Here is a 19,420-nt window from a genome sequence, read left to right on the forward strand (position 1 = left end):
ATGTCTACCTATATCAAATTTCTTGTTGTCTTGGGAAGGGGGAAGATAAAAAAGAGAGGAAAAAAAATTTGAAAACATAAAATCTTACAAAAGTTAATGTCAAAAACTATCTTTACATGCATTTGGAAAAATAGAATGCTGTTGAAGAAAAAAAAGAAATAAACATTACATACCTCAATATTTCTACATGTGACACCTTGTGTATTTCTATCTGTGATTTGAAAAGTACCAAAAGGAGCAGTTCCATCAAGGCCTTGAGCCTGGAGCAGGAATCTCTTGAATCCAGTGCTGTTTGTAACTTGTAGAGTTACTAAAGAAACAATGACATCACTAAATCAAAAAGTCTTTCCCCCAAATGTTACACTGTTCTATAAAAAAACTTGCCCAACATTATAGAGATATAATAAGAAGCAGAATTGGGATTTTAACTTGAATCTCATGAGTCCAAATTCAGTGTTCTTTCTCTGTTATACCACATTATTTCAGAAACAAAAAAAAAAAATCTATTACTTACCTGTGATTTTATCATGTGGATTAAAAGTCTTTTGTGAAACAGAGATGTTATAAGGGATCCAGGATGGTGGGGGTACAGAAAATTCATTGAAAACATTTGAGTTGCAATCCAGACTATCACCCCAAACTGTCCAGAACAGCACTGCAATGACCAAATACTCCAAGCAGATCCACTTTGCCATCTGTCAAGATTTACATTTTTATTAATAGCCAATATTTATGGAGTCTTTAAGGTTTGCAAAGCTTTTTACACATTTTATCTCATTCGATTTTTCAACTAACCAATAAGATAAGGCGCTACCGCTTATAAGGCGAGGAGTGATCAATTAACTAGTCTGGCACCATACAATTGATAAGAACTATTTATCTGGCCCACCAATACTTTTTTGCCTTGGTGTTAAAAAAAAATCCTTGTTAATTTTCTTTTCCTGAGTTTTGCCTCTTTAATCAAATGTATGATTTTCCTTTTAACAATCTAGCAAGCCAAGCCAAGAGACTTTTTTGAAGGCTCTTTGCAGGTGACCATCACTGAGAGTAAGCCTGTTCTACCTTGTAGTTGGCTTTCAGGCCTTTGCCTGGATGGCATTAATTATGAATTGAGCTGTTAAAAGAACATGATAACAATGTCTGAAAATTGTTAAATATTTAATGAGGCCCATTTGCTTTAAAGTAGGTAATAAGAATAACTTAACTGTGGAGAAAAAAATACCTTAAATCCTTAAGCTATCCTTATTTGTGAGGTTCCTTGGAACTTTCTACTTGGGCAAAGCCATAAGATCCTAACAACTTTGTTGACCGTGTATTTGTAAGATTCTGAAGTGCTGAAGTTTAAGAAATTAGGACCATTATCAGTCAAAGCAGAGAAACTTACAAGTTTGCTTTTAGTAAAGAGCAAATTTTACCTGAGATTATTTGGCTTCCTAATTATCAAAATTATGAAATTGCATCTGTTAACAAATAGTATGTATTGAAGTTACATTTTTGAACTAACTTAGTAATAACAAACCTTTAGACTCAAAGATTTCATTTTATCTTAGGTGTGAATAGGCAGTGCAGATATGTTAATTTGGAGACTTAGAATGGTCAAAATTTTTCTGGAGATTTTGAGTCAATATGTTCACCCTATGTGTCAAACTTCAGAATGTGATTATTTGTAATTTATAAATGAAGGACAAATGAAATATCATTCTATCTGCTCATTGTTTACTATGGTTGCAACGTGGAAAAATAATAATAACCTAGCTCTAGGCGATAGTGAAAATTTTCTATTTGTTGTAAAATTTTATGGAATTGTATAGAACATTTGGGATTTCAGATGAAATGTGCTGATTAAATGAACATTGGGAGTGGGTTAACAGGTTACAAGGAGACTTGAAGTTATTTAAATTAATGTTAATATTATTACTTTAGCTTTTTTATTTATTTCATGATGTTTATGAATTTTCTCAGTGATCTTGGTGATCTGTAAATCACCCCTCTCAAATTAGTACTAGGTAAACCTTCAAACTGGTTTATCTGTAATAATTTGACAAATATTTAATATTATTTAAAGTTTCAGTTTCAGTTATCATTGTCCGAATTGTCATGAAGATAACAGTCTATCCTTCAAGGGGGAATGCCATGTGCTGTCCAAAAGAAATGTGGTCTAAGAACTGCTACAGGTGGATTCTGTCCCTGGAAAATATTGAAAGGACAACCTTTCAAAGGCCAAGATAGAATCTTTTGACTTAGTTTTCCATAGTGCTATTTCCTTTCTGAATAGGAAAATTTCCCATCTGATTAATTCTGAACCTGGTTATGAACTCTGAATAATGTGAAACTTTGCTATTTGCTGATTAACAATGATTCTTGCTTGTAATTAAACAAAGCTAAGGGAATTTTCCCATGTTATAACTTAGGTCAGATCAGTCTCTGCCCTTGAAGGGATAGCTTTGAGACTGTCATAATCAAGTCCCTCATTTTCCTTTCATAGCAAACTTCTGTAATCAGGGCATGTAAATCACAGAAGTTTTGTTAATGAAACACTAGATGTATTAATAGATTAATACTAAAACATCTGAGTTGCTATGTTAGTGTGCAAGTATGAAAAGTCTTACTATTTTTTATCTTTATTTGTGGTAAACTTTATATTCTATGCAACTAGCTAAATGAGTTCTCACACTTGTTGTCCCTTGCTAATAACTATATTCATATATAAGATTGAGTCCTTAAAGTATCTCTTTCTTTCAGGATAATTTGAGAATAATATGTATAGCCTTAAAAGGGGACAGAGAATAAGGCAAAGATGTAAAAGTTTTTTCTTTAATTTAATGGAGAAGTAAACTCTGAGAAAACAAAAAAAAAATCAGACTTAGAAATCTAAGAAGTAGAATATATATATATATATATATATTTCCCATTGGCTTCTAAATGTGTCTAATGTAAATATAGGCTTGAGTTTGTTTTAATAACCAGTTCTCAAAACGGGATTAATTGTATTAATAATTGTAAAGAATTTTAAGTCATGTCCTTCTTTTTTCCTATTTTGAATTAGCTATGTGATAATATTAAGGGACTAGAGAACTTAATTTCTCCCTTCAGCCTGTGGGTGACATTGTCTATATCAGGTACAGAGATTGGGTAAATATAGAAAGAGCAAGTGGTATATAAAAACTGAAATTCTCTGAAGTTTCATATAAATTACTGCTTTTTTATTTGTTGCCTTCTTTTAGCTCTATTGTTAGCAGAGGATTTTGCATGTTCTCTAATAGTGTCTGTACTACTTCCAACAAGTAATATTGTAAAATTTCCCTGAATACAAAGTTAATTATTCATGTATTCAAGACTACTGTTAAGGAAAAATAAATATCAAATATTTTAGGATTTGTTAAAAACCTACTTGATTATCTAAACTAAAAACCTCAGAGTAAAGTAGCCCATTCAAGTATATTCCTGCCCTCTCTCCCCACTTCAGTTTTTAGACCACAAGTTCTTTCTGAGCTGAAAGTTGTCTGCTTAAAGCTTCAATTGTTTTTAATTTTATTCTCTAACACAAAATACACATTTCAAAGTAATTATCATGTTTATTCTGCCCCAATCCCAAGTTTACATTTTCTTCAGGTTAAATGACCTTTGTTCTTTCATTCCTATGGTTTTGCTAACTGAGCATGTTGATCACATAACAAGAACCACTTAAGGAATTCCCCCACTGTATATACAGTGGAAAGAGTGATGACTCTGGAGTTAGAAGGTCTAGATTCAAAGCCCATTTCTGGTTGTTTTTAGAAAGTAATTTTTTAATGATAGCTTTTTTTTTATCATCTGGAATTTTTTATCACCACAATTTCTTTCAATGTCTCTTTCTCTCCCAGAGCCATCTCATGTATGTATATGTACATATGTGTATACATAAATACATATTTATAGGTACATATGTATATATAAATATATAGTGTATATGTAAATATATATGTGTGTGCATATAAATATGGGTATGTGTGTGTACATAAAGGAGAAAAATCAGTAAAACTGAACACTATATTGAAGAAGTTTGAATATGTGTACACCCAAGTATTTCCTACCTCTGCAAAACAGCAGGATGGGAATGTATTCTCATCTCTTCTTTGGGGCTAGTCTACTTGTCATTTCCTAACATTTACTTGTAATTTTCTAATATTTACTTTTAACTGTTTTGTGTTGGTTGTTCTTTGAGTTACTTGTTATAATAAGCATACATTGTTATGATCATTTATATTGTGAATCTTACTACTTGTGACTTTGGGTAAGTCACTTAAGCAAATAAATGGCATAATGAATAGTCTGTAATAAGGAAGACCTCAGTTTAAATCTGGCCTTGGAAACTTAGTATTTATATGATCCTAAGTAAGTAGCTTAATTTTTGTTTGCCTTAATTCATTGGAGAAGGAAATGGCAAATCACTTCAGTATCTTTGTTGGGAAAACTCCAAAGCTACTGTTCATGTGCTGGCCATTGTGATGTCCAAGGAGTCATGAAGAGTCAGATAAAACTGAACAATAAATTGTACAATTTAATCCTGTCAGTCTTGAGCATTGAGAATTTGATCTTTTTTTCTGATTCCACTCAACATTTTAATGATTTTCCAAAGATTCTTGTCATCCATAAAGATTGCAATATGAAAACTGGAGAAATATTATGGCAGAGTTGATAAAATGCTAGGTCTTTAGGTCAAGAACCCTAAGTCCAAATATTTCCTGATTCTTAGTTGTCTAACTAGTCAAATCAAGTAACTGCTTTGTGCTACAGATAATTCCCTGGGTAGATCTATTTAATTATTATAGGAATTATAACTTCTTTAATGAAGGGAACATCCTGTGTGATAATCATTTAGATTTGTCTTAAAATGATATCATACAATAATTGAAATATCAAAGTAATTTTTTTTCGTCCAGATCTCCCAGTGTGGAAACTCTTTCACCAATGCAGTTCAGTAATCTCTGTACCTCACTGTCTTACAGACTTGTCTGGATGCACTAGGGGAATCATAACTTGTCCATGTTCCATACCTAGCACATGACTGATTTCAGCACCTTCCCTCTACCTCCTGTAATATTCTGCTTATTGACCAAAGTAACAACTGATGATCGAATACATCCAGACAAAATACACAAGCAGAACAATTGGGAAGATAAATGAAGATACAGAATACTGACTGAGATTCAAACTTAGGTTTTCAAACTCTCCAGGTGTCCCCTATTCTCTGGCTTGTAGATACATTAAACATGTCTGCAGCCTCTGATACTTTTTACATGGGCATGTAAACCTTGAGAAACTCTGCTGAGTTGTCTAAAGATTATGTCAGCATACAAGAAGAGCCCTAATTTTTGACTGGTGGATTCCCCCCGCTAAATTTTCTGATTTTCCCTCCAATGAGGGAAATGATATAAACAATAGAAAACTTGTTTTCTATTTGATACTAGATCTAGAGGTAAAAAGGATTTTAGAGATCATCTAATCCAGCCTCCTCATTTTACAAATGAGGAAACTGAGGTCAAGAGAGGTCAAGTGTCATGTTCCAAATTACACTGAAATGACAATAGGTAGGTCTTCTGAAATAGAGCTATTTACTCTCACTCTGCTTCCAAAACTGAAGGGTACCTTAGAAACCAACTAGTCTATCCATCACAAACCTCCAAGCAAAGGAAACCTTCTAGCAATACTAGAGTAGAAAATCTTTTGTAATATTCGTGCAAGGAATGTTAATTCAGGCTCAAAATGTTTTCTATTTGTTTGTTTTTTTTGGGGGGGATAATTTAACAATTCCTATATCCACATCAATGGGAATGATGAAACATTGTATAATGGGGTGCAAAATGTAAAGGATTTTGCATTATGGAGATTCTACATAACTTTAGATTTTTGCCCAATTAAAAAAAAGGCCTTCGTTGTAGAGTCATTTTTTATAAAGGACAATTTTACAGTTTACAAATACATTTGCCATATAATTAGTTGTGTACTATAAATTTTATCATCAGTAAACTGGAACTCAAAATAATTCTAGGACTTTCTAGTCTACACCAAGAGTATTACTCTTTACAATGAACATATCTGTAGATAAGGCATTGCCTTTGAAAAAGATATTGAACCAAACAAGATCAAAGACAGAGGTCTGGGGGATGACCCTAGAAGAGCATCTTTTAGGCTAATATCCATTTATTAGTTGACATGTTTTGGTAAGGTCTTACAACCCTTTGCAAAGGTACAAATAACAGCCTGTTATTTCTTTGTTATTTTGACAAGTATCTTTCCTATATCATTCTGAAATAGATACTGTGTCTATCATATCCTCTTGAATTATAACCAGTATAATAACACTATCATATTACATTAGTTTGTTAGGCTGGTCCTAAAACCATATATAATCCTAGGGATTATAAATTATCTGTTTAACAATCCATTGCAGAACTGTGCTGAGGAAAGTTAATGCTATATTTGTAGAAGCTATGATTTTCTCCCTTTAAAAAAAATCTATTTTGATTTGATTTTCTCCCTTTAAAAAAATCTATTTTGATTTGAACTCACCTTCCTGACTAATATTTGAAAGACTACTTTTGTTTTTATCATAAAGAAGAAAAAAGCTATCTATGTCTAAGAAGCAACCTGACAGAGATAAATCTCTCTAGATTTAGTCTAGTGCTCAGCAGATATAATTTACTGATGGAATAATAACAACAACTAACATTTTATATAGTGATCACTATGCTCAGGCAGTGTGCTAAGAGATTTACAACTATTACCTCATCTGATCCTCACAACAATTCTGAAAGGCAAGTGCTGTTATTATTCCCATTTTACAGATATAGAGGAAATATTTTATATATATTTAGAAATTGTCAGTGTTGTCATTCTGCTGCTATAACACTATGCTACACATTGGAAATCCATGATCACCATGGTGGAGATATGGGGTAGGACTTGGAAACATTTGTTATCCAAAATCAGTAAACTGCAGAGACACTAAAGGGTAGTGATTATTATTTGTTGATGATGGGTTGTGTAAGAGGTTTACAGATCTATACGTGAGTGTTCTTTTTCTAGAAAGAATAATGCCACACATATTAATATTTCTCTGTATAGATGTGATTACTAAAATATAAATTTAAAAGTAATCTAGATTTATAGTGTCATGTATCCTAATTAGCAGCTGCTATGCAACCATGTGGGGATCTGAAAAAAATATTTCTCTTTAATAAAAGAGGTTCCCATATTCGAAAATGTTGGGAAGCACTAGAACAATCTAAAAATCATTCAGTGCTCTCCCCTTTTCCTCCCCCATCTGTGTTTTCATATGCCTTGGACTGTATAGTACTTTGAAACCATCATAAAAGACTCACATTTTGTCTTGTTTTGTGTATATATTTCATCATCTCCTGATAGACCTCGGCATCATAAATATGGACCATAATGTCTTCTGGCCTCCATAGTACCTTGTACAATGCATGTAGTGGGTGTTTTGTAAATGATTCTTGAACTGCACCACTATTATTTAATATTTTTGTTGTTTTTCAGTCGTGTCCAACTTTTTGTGACCCTATAAAATGTGAAATTCTATTAAGATGGTTTCAAAATACTGTCCCTTCCCAAGCACAGAGAATACAGATGGTGAAAAAAATTTGACAATGGAAATATAGACTGAGAAAATTGAATAAAATTGGAAACAGAGTCAAGTGATTGGTGGATGAATGAACATGGAAAAGAAAATACTTATAAAAGAAAAAATGAAATACTTTTGAATTCTCATTTGCCCTTTGAATATTAGTTTTATATTAACTCAATTAAAAACTTACAGAAAACATAAACTTGTCACAGTTTGAAAGAGGCATGCACTGTACTTATGTTATCTCATTACTTGGGCTCATGAAGGTGTACTTTGATATGGGAGGATTTAAAGCTTCAGATTAAACGTCAATTACTCTTTAAGAAATACGTAATCTGCTTGGGAGAGATGGGGGAGATGAAGGGAAAAAAAAGAATAAAGTAAAAAGTATGCCGCAGAGAACAAAAGAAGAACCTACAAGGAACCAAAAAAAAGATAGATATTCATAACTATAATGTCTTCTATTATTATATATGCCTTCTCAAAATGGAAATTTATTGTTACATATTTTGAATCCTCCCAAATATTCTGCTGGGCACATGACAATGTTTTGTTTTTGTTTTTCCTTTTCCTTTTCTATTTTATTTTTTTCTCATTTTGTATTTAGTTTTAAATAAATGAATATTTTAAAACATACATATGTATATATAATTAGGGAAGAAGATTGTCTGATTAATATACCATTTGGAGAAAATATTTTGTTAAATAAGAAAAAAATCTATCGATTGGGAAATGTATTGACAAGTGGTAGTATATGAAGATAATAAGGTATCATGCCATAAGAAATTATGAATAAGAATTATGAATGAAATTCAGAGAAACATGGAAAGTTACATGTGCAATCTCAAGTGCAATTCAAACTATAAGAACTATGCACATAATGACTATAATCATGTAAACGATATCAATTTTAAATCAGTGAACTCTAATAATGGGCAGCAAGGTGGTAGGAGTCAGGAAGTCAAATTCAGCCTGGGTCACTAGCTGTGTGACTCTGGGCAAGTCACTTAACCATGTTTACCTCTGTTTCCCCAAATACAAAATGAGCTGGAGAAGGAAATGGCAAACCACTCCATTATCTTTGCCAAAAAATGCCAAAATGGGGTCATAAAGAGTTGGCCAAAATTGAAAAATGACCAAATAACAGTGAACTTAAGTCATCAATTTCAGTCCCAGAGAACTGATAAGGAAGCCTAGTTTCCTTTTCTCAATAGAAAAGTAGATACTGGAGGCAAGGCAAATGTTATACATGGTAAGAAATGATAGCTGTGTTGGCTGGTTGTGCTCAAATGTTTTCTTTGTGATACAGTCAATTAATATGTAGGGGCTGCAGTAAGAAAACAAATGGCAACAATAAAATGTAAAAATAAACCATCCCAAAACTTATGTGCCTTGGATGTCCTGGGGCATAGTTATATAATATTGCCAATTATTACCTTTAGCGTTTCTGGTAAAACGAACAATCTTTTAAGAGGTGGTCCAAAACTACAAGGCTAATTATTCCTTATTCCTTTTTGGAAGTTAGCAATTTGATTCAGAGTTTTAATTTATGCTGGAGCAGCTCCTTTGTTTTCTGAGAAGTGAAACAAGCAAATGTAAGATTAATATAGTTTTTTACACTTAACAGATTTACAGCACATTATTCAACATCACAAGCACTTATGAAATATTTATGCCCTTCAGGAACTTGAATCCTCCTGTTGGGAAATGGAGAGAAAGTACAGTACACATAAAGGTAGGGAAATATATAATATGGACAAAATAGATAAAATAAATAAAATTATTTTGTAGGGAGTAATAATTGGTGGAAAATCCTTTTGGAGAAAGTAATCTTTGAATTGAACCTTGAAGTAAACAGGGATTTTCTTCACAAAATCCCTGCAGATTAGATCATTTCATTATTTTATTCCCAGTTTCCAAACAAGAAAACTCAGAAAGATCATAAGATTTAGAGCTGAAATTCACAAACAAATTGGAAACTGAGGCATAGAGAGATTATACAGCTTGTCTAACATCAGCTAGCAAATGGAAGGGCAGGACTTAAAAGCTGATCCCCTGGCTTCAAATTTAATTATTTTCCTCCTGACCCATAGGGTTTAATTACTAGTTCAGCATCTCTGCATTATAGTCCTTGTCAGAACCTTCTTACTCTATTATGTCAGTTTCATTTCTAGAACCAAGGTTAATGACAAAATGAGTCCATCCCTTCTCCAATTATCAGAAACTATATTTTTCTAAAATTGTTTTTTTTTTTTTCATTTAGGCCTGTGATTTTATCTGAGATACCCCCATATCATATACCTGTATAGACTCCTTCCATCATTGCAAATCAACACCTCCACTACTTATTGTCTTAAAGGGCTATGTCAAGCACCAAAAATTTTAGTGATTTCTTCGTGTTCATATAAAGACATGTGTCATATATCAGACTTCATCAGAATAAATCTACTAGACTATTTTCAATTTTTTACCCTTTTTGATCTCCCTGTAGCATTTAACACTGTTGCTAAACTTTCTCCTGGATAGTCTCTCATTTGAATTTGCAAGACATGACTTTCTACTATTTTTGACTCCTACCTGTCTGTCACTCCCTCTCAGTTTTCATTTCTTGTTCCTCATATATATCATGTTCTATATAATCAAAGATGTCTCTCAAGGCTTTGTCTTGGAGTTTCTTCACTATTTCTTTTGGGTATGTGATCAGATTCTAATCTGATCAATCACATCTCTCTATATGACTCCCAGATTTATATATCTAACCACAACTTTTCTTCTTGAGTTCCAGTCCCATATCACCAACAGCGTTGTAGACATCTTGAATAGGACATCCCATAGGCATTTCAAATTAAACATGTCCAAAACAAAACTCATTATCTCCATTCCCTCTCATACTTCTGTCTTCTAAACTTTCTTAATCACTATTGACAACATCACAATGCCATCCCAGATTTATAAGATTTACAATTTCTAATGAATAAACTCCTGACAATGGAAATTTGTGACATAATTTTAGAGTTTCTTGTGGTATTAAGAATTGATTTGTCCAGTGTCATAAAAGCAGAAAACTTCAGAGGCAGGTATTAATTCTGGGGCTGAGGCTGCCTCATACTTCATTTCCATGTTGCCTCTCTGATATATGTTAAAATTAATTAATATACTTTAATTACTTTCCAGCAAAATCACTGTAACAGTTGTTTTCCCTCTTTTCCTCTAACATATTAAATACATTTCACTAGTGCCACAAAAAACAGAGTTCTTTAGAAATTGGGCTTTAAAATACACAAGCTAAGTCTTATAATACTAACTACCTTAATTTATAATTTTACATACAAGATGAATTTATTATTTGGGGGAATACTGCTACCACAAAAGTACTGTGATAGTCTTGAAAAACCTTTTAAAATACAAAGAGCTATAATATGAAGACAAATAAAAAAGCACATATAATATTGTAATAGTTTAAAATTTTACTAGCATAAAAAAAGTAATCTTCTCTCTCATGGAAACATAACCCCAATAGATGTGAAAGCTCCTTAACACTACAGGACACTTTTGGCAAGGAAATTAAGAATGCACAATGAAAACCATAGGGGAAAAAGTAGGCTTATACAACTGAGATTGTCTTTTTATTAAAAACATACTTTGGAAAACCAGTCCCATAGAATCTTTGTTTTGAGCCTGATTTCTGAAAGCATTAGTCACTCTTTCATGCTTCTCCATAAACAGTAAATAGTAAACACCAAGGAACCAGGCCTTCTGCTTTATCAAGGAGGATGCGAAAGACCTCTGGCTTAGTTAGGGATAAGTTGTTTTGAGGTTTGACCTATCCACTTAGATTGTAATGCCGGAGAAACTGAGGTAGGAGAGAGATTAGAGAGTTTTTAATATTTTATTAATGGGAGAGTAAGATTGACTGGACAGGACTCTCGTCTCAGATTATCCAGTCAGACAGAGATAAGTATACTGGGACCAAGGAATCCATATTGGTCCCAGGGCTGGAGGACCCAAAGAATCCAGCGTCCAGCATACAGCTGCCAGACGCCGGCAATGAATGGAGGAACCCCAACTTCTTAAATACCTTTTTGGAGACAAAGAAGAGAAAGGGAGGGAAAGTTTTTATCAGGGAGGGGAAGCCATAAAACCTAAAAATTTCAGAGACAAAGAAGTAAAGATATCATGGGTTAATCTTGGAATATTCTAAAGGAATATTGTAAATCCATAAAAGAATCAGGAGATCTACTCTTTTATCTTGCTAATTTATAACCCGAGAGCGAAGAGACAGAACAGTAAATGAAACTGGGACAGGGAAACTGAGTCAGGACAGTTAAAGAGAACTGTGGCATAACAAGATATCCACATCTTTCTAATGATCTGCCTTGAAATAAAAAAGTTAAAACTACTAACCCTCTGACTGAAAATTCATGTTGCAGATTATGGCTTCAAAAACTGTAGTTATCCCCAATCAAGATTTCCCACTGCACAACCATAATTTCTAAAATCTGGAAAATTTGCTGAGATCATTAAGTATCTCCGAGGGTTATAACTGGGTGATAAGTATCACTTCTAACTAATAGAGGTTTAGGGACAAGGGGCATTAGATCTGCTAGAGTCACTGAGGACAAGCGTGTGGATGCCTGAAAGACGAAGGCAGCAGGTCACACAATAGAAATTTCTTCCAGAAGGATGTGGATATAGCACTGAGGGGATCTGTCTTCTCGAGTCTGCACAATCGGCCTAATAAAAGGCCGACAGATAGACCCCAAAATGGAAAATAAGTTTTAAGGCAACAAGTCCTTGTTTCTTTTTTTCATCCGGGAGACATTACTGCCGGAGGCGCAATCAAAAGTCAGGCGCAGAGGGAGAGAGACCCTAGAATGGGATATAGAGGAGGTCCCCGATGTGCTCCAGATGTGCGTTTGCAAGTCCAGAGGTGCTCTGGAAGCTTAGGGAGACCCGAGATTAGGGCCTCGGAGGCCACTCCTGTAGTGGGAAAGAGAATTCCTCCCCGCCTTCTTCGCCCTCCTCCCACCCCTCCTTTCCCCCCGGGAGACAAGAAGTCCCGGAGACGGGGAAGAGATAGAGATGTAGGGCCGGCCCAGCCCCTAGCCCATTGTAGGGGGACACTGCTCGGGCTCACCTGGAGGTGTGGTGGGCTGGCGTGGGAGAGTTTCCGCAGCTAGAGAAGAAGCCAACAGCGGCTGCAAAGAGAAGCTGCAAGTGGGCTAGACAGCTGAGCCGTCCTGCCCGCTAGAGCCTGGAGGTGATTAGCTGCTGAGGAAGACTAGGAAGACTGGGGTTTAAAAAGCTTCCGCTGATTAATTGGGCGGGAGGGAAAAGAGAGGGAGTGGCCGGGGAAATTTCCCTGAAATTTGATGATGATGTCGGCAAATTATTAGAGGCCCACGTTTACCTGGTTCACTCTCTACATCTAAGTCTGCCATCTGGAACTTTGGATTGATCGAGGAATACGTGCCTGACCAAGAGAGGCCTGACTATTGAACCCAGAGGCAAATTCGAGAGTGCTTCTGTGCCCCGGGGTAGAGAGGGCACTTCGAAGTGCGGATGGGTGACGCTCTGAGAGTGTCCGAGAGTCTCTGAGTTGCAGCCTGCAGTACAGTGGGAGGTGCTGAGATTGCAGATCTTTTACACCCTCTCAGACTTATAGCTACATTGTACGAAAGTTATTAGGTCTCTGTCTCTGCCTGTGTCTCTGTCTCTCTAACTGTCTCAGTCCTTCTCGCTCTCTCTGTCTCTGCCTTGTTTCTGTGTCTCTGTGTCCCTGTCTCTCTGTCTCTTCTCTCTTTATCTCTTTGTCTTTGTCTCTGTCTCTATCTGTCTGTCTCTATTTTCTATGTCTGTCTCTCTCCTCCTAGGTTATTAGGTCCTTGTCTCTTCAGGTTATTAGATCTCTGCTCTCTCTTTCTCTCTCTCTCTCTCTCTCTCTCCTCTCTCTCTCTCTCTCTCTCTCTCTCTCTGTCTCTCTCTCTCTGTCTCTCTCTCTCTCTCTCTCTGTCTCTCTCTGTCTCTCTCTCTCTCTCTCTCTGTCTCCTCTTGTTATTTGATCTCTGCTCTCACTCTCTGTTTCTGTCTTCTCTCCCTTTCTCTCTCTCTCTCTCTCTCTCTTCTCTCTCTCTCTCTCTCTCTCTCCCCTTGTTATTAGATCTCTGCTCCGTCTCATTCTCTGTTTCTTTCTTTCCCTTTTTCATTAAAAAAAAAAAATGAGTACTGATTTGGATATGATCAAATTTGAGATGTTTCCAGGATATCCATTTTCAAATGTCCAATAGGCACCTGTTATATGGTATTGAAGTTCAGATATTGAGCAATCTCATAATCAGACATTGAGACACTCATGTCTCTGGCATAACGATGATAACTAAATCAACCCATGGAAACTAATTAAGCAACCAAGATGACAAGAAGAGAAAATAAGAGTCCATGGCAGAACTGTAGAAAACACTCATATGTGGAGGGAATGATCTGAAATGATGATCCACAATAGGAGACCAAAGAGATTTGAGTATCATGAAAGTTCGAGGAGGAGGGAGAATATATAGGAAGAGAGGGTTAGTAGATTAGCTGAGAAGGCAAGACTGGAAATTTTTTTTTAAAAAGATATGGAAATGAAGAGAGATAACTGAGAACTTTGGAAAGAGTAGTTTCTTTCAAGCCATGATGTCAGAACTTAAATTTTAAAGAGCTGAGTGAGAGAGGAGGGCCGTGAGAGTAGACAGCTTTTTCTAGGGGTTTAATGTCTGGTACATAGAGAATGGTGATTGGGTTTGGCTGAGAAAAGGAGATATAAGGAAATAGTCTGAAGCCCAAGGAAGTTAAGTGATTTTCTTTTTATCTTTAGATATTTTGACTTGAACCTGGCCATAGGAACATAGATTCTGGAGTCTAACCCAACCCCTTCATTTCACAGATGAGGAAACTCTGACCCAGAGGTGAAAAGACTAGCTTAAGGTCTCATATAAGTAAATAGCAGAGTCAGAATTCGACCTGAGTCTTTTCACTCCAAATCCAATCTTTCCACAGCATTAGTCTGTCTCTAGACTTTGGTAGCATTAAAACATACACACAAAGACATTTCTGTGACATCTAATAAGGTACTTACAAGGTGCCCGAAGCACTAATACAAAGTACATAAATTTATCGGTATGATTTTGGGACAACAAGGATCCCAATAGAAAACCTTTGGCAGAAATAAGAAAGCTGGGAAGTAGGGATAGGAAAGAGATATAAATTAACTTTCAAATGAGGTGAATTTGAACTCAAGTTTTCCAGCTATTTACTCTATCCACTGTACCACCTAGCAATCCATACTCAAATTGCATCGCCCTTGATTTATCCTGTGATTCCCAATGGATATTCTCATTTGTACTGGCATACCAATTGCTATTGTAGGATTAAGGACTCTACAAACCAGGAGCATTACTTCAGTCACTGAGAACAACTTCAGCAGCATTAACATTTCCTGAATTTTTTTTTTTTTTTTCCTAGAAGCAAAGCAAAGTTTATTATACATTCTCCGGAAGGGCGTCCCACCCATCGAGCAGATAATCGAAGGGAGGAGGCACCATAGGGGGCAGGGTCGGCACTTTTATCCCTAACGCAAATTCCCCCTCCTACCATTGACCCTCATCTTTATTGGCTGAGGATCTTACATTCTAAACTCGGGAACTATCCAAGAAATTGAACTTGACCAACAAGTACATAGTTGTCCCTATGTGGCTGAAATAGGGAGGATAACAGGAAGGGGGCTTAAGTATGCCCTTAGGGGGATGACAGGGAGGGAATAGCAGAGAGGAGACTTTAAGTATGTCTTTAAGAAGATAGCTGGAAAGAGCTTTTGTCTTTAAGAAGATAGCAGGGAAGAGATACTTTAAGTATGCACTTGACTTAATGCTTAAAGTCCTTCAGGCCTACTCAAACTTTGAAATAGATGAAGCCTTACTCAATTTTCACAACTGTCTTGAAAGATCTCACTTTATCTCGTTCAGTAAAACAGTCTCTACCCTCAATAAATTTAAATTAGGAGAGACAACATATAGGTACACTCATAACAGAAAGTGGGAAAGCAACTTGGAAATTGACAGACAATGTGGATGTGAAAAATGTAGTCTAAGAAGATAGTAGGGACTTTATTTCTGGGATTTCTTATAAATCACCAAATCAGCAAATATGAAACCAAGTTTCCAAATGACCTAACCCTTTGATGTTCTAGAGTCCTCTTATATTGATTGGCCATTGTCTTGGATCAAGCCAAACTTCACTTCTATCCCAGGCTTTTTTCCTACTATCTGCCATGCCACAAAAATACTAAGCCCTCCTTTTATTTCCAGTTTTGAAAACAATCAGGGATTCTCTCTCTCTCTCTTTTTTTTTTTTTTTCATTCAGGAGACTGTGGTGGTCTCTCTTTCTCAGGTTTATTTTGAATCAATTGTCCACTGTGGGCAGATAATGGCAAAGTTTCATCCAAGAAGACATCTGCTGTTAATTCAAGTCTTTCCTATGGTGTTAGAAAACCTTTCCTCATTTGACATTTTAAAGTCAACACTTGAAAACAAAACCAATTTTTAAGCAAAACAATCCCTTGTATTGGCTTATTACAAATTTCTTTTATAAATAACTTCCTTCCTCCCCAAACTTTAGAAACTTTATTTAAAAAAACAAAAAAGAAATGAAGCTGGAGGAATTAAAAAGTACCAGACACTTTACTCTTCACAGACTGCTCAAAGTTTTGAGGAAGGCTGCAGGGTTTGCTTAGTACAGTCACAAGCCCACCCTATCATCAGCTTCTTGTGGGCATATGGATGAGGTCTTCCTAATCACTCTTATCCTCTCCTTGGTAATGTCTGTACTCTGGCTTCAGTTCCCAGGTATTTTTGTGGGTTCCCTTAACATTGTAAATGCCTATTTCTCTCAAGATTTCCTTCAGGTATATCACAGGCTGTTTGGTGATGTCCACTAAATCCTTAATATTGTAATACTGATGTTTTTCAAAAGCTGAAAACAACATGTCCAAAACCTGTTGCTTATCAGCTCTAGCCCGCTTTCCATCTTCTTTCTTTTTCTTCTCATATTCAATATTGTATTGATGATTAGCCACAGGTTTAAAATTTGTTGTAACAGCTTTGTCCAGCTGCTGTGATAATCTTACAGGTTTTGAAGATTCTTCTATCTGTAACCTCTTCAATCTCATATAGTTTTCACTGGCAGCAGGTCTGCATTCAGCACGTTGTACCACTATTCCCTCCAATGAAAGTTTATCATTATTACCGCTCTCAGAATTTTCTTCAGGCTGGCCTTCTGATGAGCTCTCTGTAAAGACTGTCAATGTCTGTCCTCCCACACTTTGCAAGAGAAACGGATGTTCTCTGGGAGCACTAACAGAAGCAGCTTTTCCACCAATATCATGGATATTTGCAAGTTCCTCATTCAAGGTAAAAGATACCTCAGTCCTTCCTTGATTCTTTGCAATTCTCAGCTTTCCTACTTCTCCTCTTCCTGAGGCTTTGGCCCACTGCTGAGACAAATACTTAGGAACCTTCACTAGCCACACGCCGGTGTTTTGTTTGGCGCCGGTCAAGTCGAACTCTCTGCGCTTGGCCATGGCTCAACTCCGACGCTGTCACCAGTGGAGTAGAAGGGAGCGCGGGTTCGGAGAAGGAGTCGCTCGGACAAACTCAGTCAGAATCAGGACTAGGAAAGACAGAGAAGTGGTGGCAGGCTCTCCTCTTCCGATTCCCCAATGACACCAAGATCCGAAGGTGTGGTGATCTTCTTTTAAAATAAGTAAAATAGTTCTCTCTGGGGGAGAGGGTAGGTTTCTCGAGGAAGGTTTCTCGGGGAGATTTTCTTGGAGGCAGCCTTAGTATCAGTTCAGATCCATAATTACAGCCAGGTGATAAAAGTTCAGATCTTTTATCTCCAATATAGCCGGGTTAGCTTAGAGGCCTATCTCTCTGCTTAGTTCCAAGAGCTCTTGCCTCTTTGTCCTTTGCTTCTGCCTCTGCTTTCTTCAGCCTCTAGAGCCAGCACCAAGTTGAGTCCCTCTTGCCTCGGAGAGAGAGCTTCTGGCGTAGTTTAGCTGAAATCTCACGGAGAGCCTCTGTCTGTCTCTTTTATACGAGAGAGAGAGGAATTATAGGTTTTCTCCCATAGTGCTCTCTGGCCCCAAAAGCTTCAAGGGAGGTGTGAATTCAAATATCCCATACTTAACCCTGAAATTTCCCAAAGGTGTCAACTCCAATGACTAAAGGTGCAAACACAAGCATTGTATCAATTAGTTCTACTTAGTACCTTGTTTCAGGTTCTGGCCCAAAACATCTTCTTGTAAGATCACATCAATAATCTATCAACTCTAATGAGTTAGCAGTCTGTAAAGATTCCAACATCTCCCCCTTTCTTTTGTTTTAGAACATAGGGTGGTCATGACCTTCCTGAACTCTCAAGGAGGTGAGAACCCCTCAAAAAAGGTGATCACGCCTTTCCTGACACCTCAGGAAGGGAGATGAATAACACCAAAGGAAATAGGAAATCAAATCAGATTACCGGGTTTCTGAAGAGGCTCGCTTGAAACAGGTACACATAAATCCATCAATATGGGGCAGAACTTTGAAACAGATATACATGCTATACATAAATCCATCAATATGGGAGGCATTATACATAATTTACATAAGCACATAGCAATATAACAAGCTAGTAGTAATGTAACAAATAATAAGAATCAACATGAAAATTTAAGTACTGCAATAGTCTCATCAACAAATTTTCATCTCAAGAAATCCAATGATTCTTGCAATTACATAAAATACATAAGCACATAGTAATATAACACAGGGTAGTAGTAATGTATCAAGTAACATGAATCATTCTGAAAATTCACACATATCCATAAGTCCTAGAAATAGTCCATAAGGAATCCATTGTCCATTAGTTCATGTGCCAGGAATCTAATAATTCCTGTAAGCTCTGAAGTACTGAAAAAAATCTCATCAACAATTTTTCATCTCAAGGAATCCAATGATTCTTGCTGGTTTTTCAAGAACTGAAACAGTCTCAGCTTGTGTTAGAAAATCCAATGATTCTTGAAGATTCTTGACCTTTTTAACAGTCAGCCATGCTCTTTCAGTGTCAGATGCTTCTTAAATCTCTTTTGTTTTGAAGTTTTTCTCTTTTTCTATTTCATCTCAAGAAATACAATGATTGTTGATGGTTTTTCAGGAACTGAAAGCTGAAGATTTTAAAGTTCTTTTGACAGTCTCATTGTCAGCCATCCGATTCCTTCTCCACCTGTGGAAATATAAGCAGATCCTCTTCCCCAAGTAGTTAACCTATCTAATTCCCTTTTATTTACTACTTTTGGGATTTCCCCTCATCATCTGGTAATTACATTGGAGCTGTTTGCACTGGATACTGCCCAGTTGGGTTAACATTTCCTGAATTCTTTAACTATCTGAGATCTGGTCAACAAAATATTCTTTAATAAATCTCAAGAAGTCATATGTTACCTGTGTGTTGGATTTTGCTTTCACCTTTAGCAGCACAGAAATTACATTGATTGTTTGGAGAGCATAAATAAATTAATTAATTTGAAAAGTTTTTTCTGCTAAAGGCTGAGAAATGAGTAAGAGATTCTGATTATCTTTCCAGACTTGGAATTATTGAAAAGCAGTGTATGATTTCATTGACTTTGACAGTTATCTGCAGTGATCTAGATTGTAACCCATCCATACTTTGTTGTCCTAAGTAGCTCTTCATGTTTTCCTAAAAGTTCATCAGCA

General features: G+C 36.1%; 1 protein-coding gene across 1 annotated transcript; it reads right to left on the reverse strand.

Annotated features, from left to right (window-relative positions):
- Window positions 1–16,359: 16,359 nt before the first annotated feature.
- On the reverse strand, window positions 16,360–17,244 carry LOC127562845 (general transcription factor IIF subunit 2-like). The gene has a single exon (XM_051998852.1). The coding sequence runs from the start codon at window positions 17,242–17,244 to the stop codon at window positions 16,456–16,458; it is 789 nt and encodes a 262-aa protein (XP_051854812.1). The 3' UTR covers window positions 16,360–16,455.
- Between the last annotated feature and the right edge of the window lie 2,176 nt (window positions 17,245–19,420).

Source organism: Antechinus flavipes, chromosome 4 (assembly GCF_016432865.1).
Source record: "Antechinus flavipes isolate AdamAnt ecotype Samford, QLD, Australia chromosome 4, AdamAnt_v2, whole genome shotgun sequence".
Taxonomy (NCBI): Eukaryota; Metazoa; Chordata; class Mammalia; order Dasyuromorphia; family Dasyuridae; genus Antechinus; species Antechinus flavipes.